We start from the raw sequence: 7,615 nt of genomic DNA on the forward strand, positions 1-7,615 counted from the left end.
AAATGAACTTTTGGAATTGAGTTTGAAAGTATAACCTTTATTTTTTTTTAAAAAGGAACGAAAGATTAAAATAATACATACAAAAAGGAAAGAAGAAACATCTTATACAATAGCTTTTGCAAAACCTTTATCGATGAGAAGGTTAGAAATGTACACATCCACAGATGTTGATGTATCAATAAGAGTGAAAGTCACTATTGAGCTACTTAAAGAAATTGATGTATCTTTTTCTTTGTCCTCTATTTTTGCTACAAATGCTTTACTTTGGACTAATTCTTGGAAAAAAGTAATATGATTGAGTTCGTAATCCAGATGGATAGGTTCAACACCTAAAAAAAAACGAAGATATTTAATTAAGGTAAGCCAAATAATTTCAGACTAAAAACTTGCCAGCTAGTTTAGCTTTAATGGCTTGCATAGGAGTAGTTCTAAACTGCGAATATAGTGTCTGAATGGAAGGTAAATTGACTTGTTGAATGAATTCTCCATAATCAACAAGGTAGATTACAATCTATTTAAAAATAAATATAAAAAAGTCGTCTAAGAAGTAAATATTTTAAAAACTTACGAAAACAGGATCATTGGAGACTATCTGACTGACCCAGCCTCTGTACCAAAATCCGTCTTGATCATTTTTCACAGCATAGAAGAGGCCCGGCTTAATCAAATCCATATTATTTTCAAGAATGTTTTCATCTAGATTATAGAATTCTTGCATTTTGTCAAATAACATATTGTAACCTGAAGAATGCGTCCGTGCATGCACCTGTTAAGTAATTGAATCCAAAATAAAGTAATTTGGGAAATGCAAGCCTTAATATTAAATTTGACTTACGAAAAAGGTATTTGGGTTAGCAGCCGTTTGTACTAAAACATCCATATACTGACCCACAGGAGGAATTTCAATTGGAACGAGGGGTGCTAAATTTAGGGCTCCACCACTTACATCGAAGTTTGTTGACAAAGGACTTGAATGCAATAATAAATGAAATATAATAAAATGCTAAGCTGGTGTTAACAAATTTTGCAAAAAAACCTTACCTAGGAGAGGTCAAAAACGTTGGAGATAACAAAGATGATTGGCTGTTACGCTGTGACCTCAAGGTGATTGAGCTAGGTCTTTTTAGCGGCGCAAAACTTTTCTCAGTTTTGCTACTTTCCTCAGTTTGGCTGGGATAACTGAAAAAATATGGAAAGCATAGAAAAATTATTTAAATAGAAAGATTGCAATGGGAAGTTCATAATAAATCCTATTCAGGTTTGAACTATCTAACTCCATGAATTTTTTCACTATTGATGATGCCTCAGGAAAGCCCACATTAGCTGAATTCGGAAGTTTTAAAATTCCCGCAATTGTTAGCAATTTTAGGAACCATTTGCCTTGGTTAACTATTCAGGTCACAGCTCTTGAAAAGGATGTTGCGAGGAAAACATGTAGTTAGACTATTTAACCCCTCAGTGTTTAATACAAACTTTGGACGCAAGCTTCAGGTAAGCAATAAGCCCAAAACATACTCAAATATATCAGGTGTAAAAGCTAAGGTTTGATTTATTGAAATCAACTCCATCCTTTCATTTTTTTTAAAAAGTTGAACTTCAGGAAAATCTTGAATGCTTGCTTCCGTATTTGGGATAACCTAAAATGGATGTACAAAACATAATATAAGTAAATACACGAGAGCTCTCGGAATAGACATATTTACCTTCACAGAAAGACGATCATTATCAGGCACCATTTGTAACAGTTTGTTTTTGGCTCTTACCGTCCATTGAAGCTCTTTAGAAGATGGTACTTCGTTCATTCTACATCTTAGAAGCTGAAAGTACATTTTATGAATAAAAAATTAAAGCAATTTTTATGATTTATATTTAAGCATATTTAAAAACCTGAGGAGGAAGCTTGACTAGAATATCACAGATAGAGTTAATTTCAACCAAATTTTGAATTGGAATAATGTCAGTGTTCCCATAATCGACATACATAACTTCTACCTAAGAATGTTAAAATAATCATAAAATGTTCAATCAAAACATATTTAGGTTTTAAATTTACATCTTGAGCTTCAGGTTTGTGCATTTCTGAAACTAACAAAACTCTCTTCCATAGATTTGTTTTCTTAGTAATGTACATTTTCAAAAACTCAATTTGAGATGAAGATTGAAGACCTTCCTAAAAACATTAAAAAACGCACATTAATAGGTTTTTTGTAACAAACAACAAATATTTACCTCAAATAATTGTGTATTATCATTGATAAGCTCATTCAATATTGTAACTCCTACTCCTTCTGGTTTTAAATAAATGTCGCCATTATCAAAAACATGTGTTAGGTAAGCTTCTCCAACTCCGGACTGAAATAAGAAAATTTATATTGTATGTAGACTTAAATCACTTGCTATTCTCTTAATGCTAATTTAAAGTGATAAGATTGTTTCATCAAGACTGACAACTCTCCACGAGATGGTACAAGTCTTTGCACTGCTTTTTTTAAAAATAGCATACAATTGCGCAACAATATAAAATCCCGAAAGTTAATGTTTGTAAGTCTGTAAATTTTACGTAATAACTTTATAGTACATGGATCATCATATTAAACTTATTTTCACTATACATGTATTACTTATTGTATAAAATAGTTTTGGGCTGAAACTGATATGATATTAGGATTTTGTTGAACGCATTTTTACACTTTTTGTAAATTTTGTAAAATGTAGTCTGTTGCAGCATCTGCAGCTAGCCTTACTCACTGCTCTGAGGTCACGTGACCATTGAGCAAACTGAATAACCTGCTCGAAAATGATGACTTCCTAGCTCAACGGACGGGAAACGTAAAAAAAAGTTTGGTAAATAACCTCCTGACCGTTAAGCTCAGCGCTGAGCCGAGCTTTTTAAGAGATACTGAACGCAGCCATTGCTATCGGCAATTATCAGTTATGATTTCCTGAATCTCCAATATCGATATAGGCCAAAACTAATATAAAAGGCAAAAGAAAATACATTACATCAGGAAAACAGGGCTTCAAAGAATTTGATAGTGCCCTTTCATAGATTTTTTGGTTAATATTTATGTCTTCTTCCGTGGAAGTATCGAATAATATTAACGAAAGTACTTCATCTCTAAAAATAAAAAATTAATAAGGACACCTTTGCAGATTTAAGACAAACCCACCTGTGGGTGATTTCTGCTACAAAAGATTTATCAAGAGTTAAATTTATTAGATTTTCCGTGGTTTTAGTATCGCACCACAAATATTCTAATCCAGTTAATTCGCAATGAATTGCCTATAATCAATATCACATAGTTATGACACACAAGCTCCAATAATCCAAGTAAGATCAATACCTGGCAGGGAAGGTCTAAGAACTTTTTGGGTAATTCAAAGACTTTGTTGATATCAATTAACAAATAATCACCGTGATCCACAAAATGACAGAGAACGAAATTATCTTGAACATTTTTGATTATAACTCGATGGAATGAGTCTTCATCCTCAGCGCAATAAAATTCTTCAATGGTTATTCCATGGACAGGCTTTTTAGCGTGTTTGTAGAAATCATTCATTTTATTGGCCAATTCTTCAAACTCCGACTGAAATTAGCAAATACTCCTGTTATAGATATTTCATACGTCGTGAGAGAAACTTACAGCATATTCTATTAGTCTAATGCAAATATTTGTTGAATCTTGTTCAACGTGGCAAACGTACACTTCCCACTGGTTGTCATCGGGATGAACTAAGTCAGGAGGGTACGAATATGAAAAAGATGCAGTCACAGTTGATGGGCTTGTTAGAGTTATTCGGTCCTTAAATCAAGTTGAAAATGAGATTAATCAATAAATTAAAAATAAGAATAAATATGACATTACTCCAGAACTTGCTAGACTTGGGTAAAGAATAAACCGATTAACATCTTCAGAATCTCCCGTGATACTAAGGTGATCAAGAATTTTAAAATTTAATACTAAAAATTGTTGAAAAAAACTTACGTTTCCACTCTAATTAAGTGCTTTTCTTTAAGAATATTAAGCCACGTTGTTGGTAATTTTTCTCCGTAGAGTTTTTCAAACTCTTTCTGAGCGTTGCTATGCCATATACCATTGTTCTTCGGCTCAACAATCTAAATATAATCAAAAAGGAATTATTAACAGAAAATAAAAAAAATATCTTTTAACTTTACTTGTAAAAGCCTTTGCACCATAACGGAGAGTTCTTCTTCGGTAGAGCATGGAGTTGCAGGCAAAACCTTTGAAGCATTCACTGCAAAAATAAAGATAAATATGGCTAAAACATTTTAGTCTAAGAATATTTATTAGACCCTACTTTCACGCAGTTTCAACTCCTCAACCGCATTCTTGGCCGCTTCCTCATTGGCTTCTTCTTCGGAATTTTTTTCAGCTGGGTACGACTTGTAATCATGGCCAAGCAACGACAGGGTAGACAAATAATAGGGTTTACCCGGTCTTTTGCGAGGGACCGGTAATGTTTTAAACTTGGCAATAGTGCCTTTAATTATTGCATAATTTTCCACCATTTGTCGGCATGATTCTAAAATTGAAAAAATTAAACACTATTCCGAAAGATTTGTTAATTCAAAATGAAACTTACTGGCTTCAACCAAAGCAGGAGAAGTGGGTTCTGGGGAAATACTGGCCTCAGGTGTTATAACACGGTTGATTACAGAATAGCTTTGGGGTTTGTAGGGAATTGGAACTCTAGAATGTGGCACAGAGGGATAAATTTTTCCTGTATTGTTGGAGTCCTCGGATTTCCAAGACGATGATGGAACATCATTACTTGCTTTTTCGTTAAAAACAGAAGGATTGTCTATATTGCGTGTATGATTCTGGACATTTTGATGGTTATTGGTTTTGGATGACGATTGTTCCTGCCAAGATGAATTTACCCCATTAACGATAGCTGCTTGATTTTTATAATTTTGGGAATTGGCTAGTGGTGGAGGTTGCTGCTTGGCATTGTATGAAGCCGCACTGTCTTGTCTTGGGTAGTTATTAGGGACTTGCCTACCAAACCTGGGAGGTGGTTCGTATCGTTTCTTTACAGGTGGCCAGTTTTCCTGATAACATAGAAAAATTAGGAGTAATTTTCGTATTGAGAGAAACCTAAATTTACCCTATTGTTTTGTCTAAAACTCCTATTAGCTGAATTCCGCTTAAAAGAGTAATTATTTTCAAAATTTCTGATTTTTCGTTTGGGCTATAATGAAAATAAGTCTAGTTAAATTTTGAGTTAAAGGTAATTTATCCCATAGATTTAACTGAATAATTACCTTAGACCTTGATTTGGAAGTTCTTGTTTTTGCTACCAGTATTTGGATATGGCTACCTTTGTCTCCAATCACAGCTTTGCATACAACCTGGCCATTTGGTTGCCTGAAGCCCCATTGAAAAAATAAGTAGGCACTCGCAAAAAGAGTTTATGAGATTTATACCACAACCTTTCCAAAGTACAAACATCTGGCATAGACTTTAAAAAATGTTCCAAAGTCGGGAAACCCATTGCTTGATATTGGATAGGATCACCCATCACTAATCGATACTCATCTATGATGTAGAAAACCAAATAGACATATGCTTAGGATATATTGGTTTGAAAACTTACGTTGCAAATTGTTCACAAGAATTCCATCTTTGAAAGTTACTAACAAACTCCTCAACAATGGTGCGATCTTTTCTTTTGTTTCACCCACCATGGTGAAACAAGTTTATTGTTAAGAACTCTTCGGAAATTTAACTTTCTTACCTAAATTTGAATATAAGATAAGTTTAATGGATACTGAAATTTATTCAGCTCCAAATTAGACTATGGAAATTAATAAACAAGCTTAAGATTTCCTGGTTCAACAACCATTCTAGGAATTTATGGCATTCCTGAATTATACATGAACATTACACGAGATCCACACCAAACATAACTTTTAGAGAACCACTAGAACACAGATAGATAAAACGAGGTTTGACCCACAATGGCACATACTTTTTATGAAAGAAAAAAAACATTGTTAAAAAAAATTTAATTTAATAAATAAATGGAACTATCAACTGTAATAATTCAGGGTGTTAAATGTTAGGGAAAATTCCAGCATTTTTTCACATGGATCCAGACCCTTCATTTATTTAAGGGGAAATATGGGAATAATGTATATCTCGAAATTTGTTGAGTGACCCATGAAAAGTTTGGCAATATGCTTCTAGCAGAGGATAAGGAATGCATGTGACAATGACATCGAGTGGAATTTGATTAATAGAAAAGAGCACCCACTAGTTATTTTTACTACAGTGAACCTTAAAACTTGCTCTCATTATGATCATTTGTTAACCTTTAATTTGAGGTTAAGAGCTTAAAATCTAGCGAAAGATCAAACACCATATTAAAAATACTAATGCCACAAAAAATGTATAAAATTACAATTTTCCAGAGTAGCAACTAGCAGTTAGCTAATTACTACTATAGAAAATGCTAAATTACATGATAAATCTTAAGAATTTTACTATAGAATAAAAACTACATAACACCCAAATCAGTAAAAAAGGCCAATAATTTAGAGTTACTTAGCTTAATTTTATGGAAGTTAATGTTTACTTATTTGAGGTTTTATATAGATACTATGGTAAATTTCAAGCAATAGAATTAGTAGCAAAAGAGGGTGGTACCAACGCCAACCAGAAAAACGCTGGATTTTTAATTACTCTTTAGCCAAGTCTATTAGGTACATTTCTTAGCTTTTCCTTCAATGTTATAATTTAAACTATATCTTATCAAACCTATGATGTTTACATTGCTTTGATATGAAATTTATTGAAATTTTCAAAAATACACTAAAAATTAAACATAATCTCACCAAATTGGAAAATAAATAAAAATCGTCTTCACTGAATAACGCCAAACCCAGATGGAATGTCAATGCGGAAAAGCAGAGGTGCTGAATTTGCGCTATGAAGAAAATTAACGGCGCGAAAAAACGTTCCAGTTTCGGTTTCGCTACGTCATTGAAATTATTTTACACGGCTTCCAATTTATAAATATATTTTCCTGAAATGCTTGCTGTTGATACCATCGTACGAAGTCATATTGACTTTTCATCTCTCACCTATTTTCGGTGCCATTTATGTTTTATATTCTTTGTATCTATCTGTATTTTTGTATACAATTTGTATTTTTATGGATTCTATATCCTTTTAGTTTTATTTTTCCTGTTTAATTTGTCCAGTTACGGAACCATATGCTGGGGCAGCGCAACAGATACTGCCTTCAGTGCCTTGCTACCTCTGAAAAATTTGCATAATCGAATAATACGTGTTGCCTGAAAAAGCCATGGTATTGCCATAGAAATCGGATAACAAATTGTTATCCGATTTCTATGGGTATTACTCTACTAGTGAATACGATGTACTCAGTAGCGGCACTAAGGGTGGGCTGAAGTGGGCTATAGCCCCCCTGCATTTCTGAGAAGGGCCACATATTTATATTAAAAGGGCCACATATTTATAATTAAGAGGCCACATATTGAATTTATGAATTTTCTTTATCTCTAGAAATTTGTTTTAATGCCAAAAAATTTTTTTCTGGAAAAAAATCAATTTGTTTACTCAAT

General features: G+C 33.1%; 1 protein-coding gene across 2 annotated transcripts; it reads right to left on the minus strand.

The window, feature by feature from the left end:
• Positions 1-58: 58 nt before the first annotated feature.
• Positions 59-7,021, minus strand: LOC149934875 (tudor domain-containing protein 7-like). 2 transcript variants are annotated; one of them, XM_090154626.1, is made up of 24 exons: positions 6,863-7,021; positions 5,623-5,763; positions 5,459-5,564; positions 5,291-5,393; positions 5,134-5,217; positions 4,609-5,077; positions 4,324-4,548; positions 4,181-4,260; positions 3,990-4,120; positions 3,870-3,933; positions 3,648-3,806; positions 3,345-3,590; positions 3,171-3,283; positions 3,004-3,118; positions 2,230-2,352; positions 2,054-2,170; positions 1,888-1,992; positions 1,704-1,817; positions 1,516-1,637; positions 1,042-1,179; positions 836-968; positions 569-766; positions 391-511; positions 59-329 (listed from the first exon to the last, which is right to left on the minus strand). In XM_090154626.1, exons 2-24 carry the CDS (start codon positions 5,711-5,713, stop codon positions 103-105), a joined length of 3,384 nt encoding a protein of 1,127 aa, XP_090010752.1. In that variant the 5' UTR covers positions 5,714-5,763; positions 6,863-7,021; the 3' UTR covers positions 59-102. The 2 variants fall into 2 exon arrangements, with proteins under 2 accessions (XP_090010752.1, XP_090010753.1); XM_090154627.1 differs by lacking the exon at positions 6,863-7,021 and adding an exon at positions 5,998-6,051.
• Positions 7,022-7,615: the final 594 nt, after the last annotated feature.

Source organism: Leiobunum rupestre, chromosome 7, assembly GCF_980474605.1.
Source record: "Leiobunum rupestre chromosome 7, qqLeiRupe1.1.hap1, whole genome shotgun sequence".
NCBI classification, from domain to species: domain Eukaryota; kingdom Metazoa; phylum Arthropoda; class Arachnida; order Opiliones; family Sclerosomatidae; genus Leiobunum; species Leiobunum rupestre.

Excerpts from the sequence above, each read along its gene's own strand:
- LOC149934875 (XM_090154626.1), bottom strand. The coding sequence starts at position 5,713 with ATGGTGGGTGAAACAAAAGAAAAGATCGCACCATTGTTGAGGAGTTTG. Across the intron at positions 4,261-4,323 it reads GGAGTTGAAACTGCGTGAAA|TGAATGCTTCAAAGGTTTTG; the intron begins GTAGGGTCTAAT and ends TTATTTTTGCAG. Across the intron at positions 4,121-4,180 it reads TGGTGCAAAGGCTTTTACAA|ATTGTTGAGCCGAAGAACAA; the intron begins GTAAAGTTAAAA and ends GATTATATTTAG.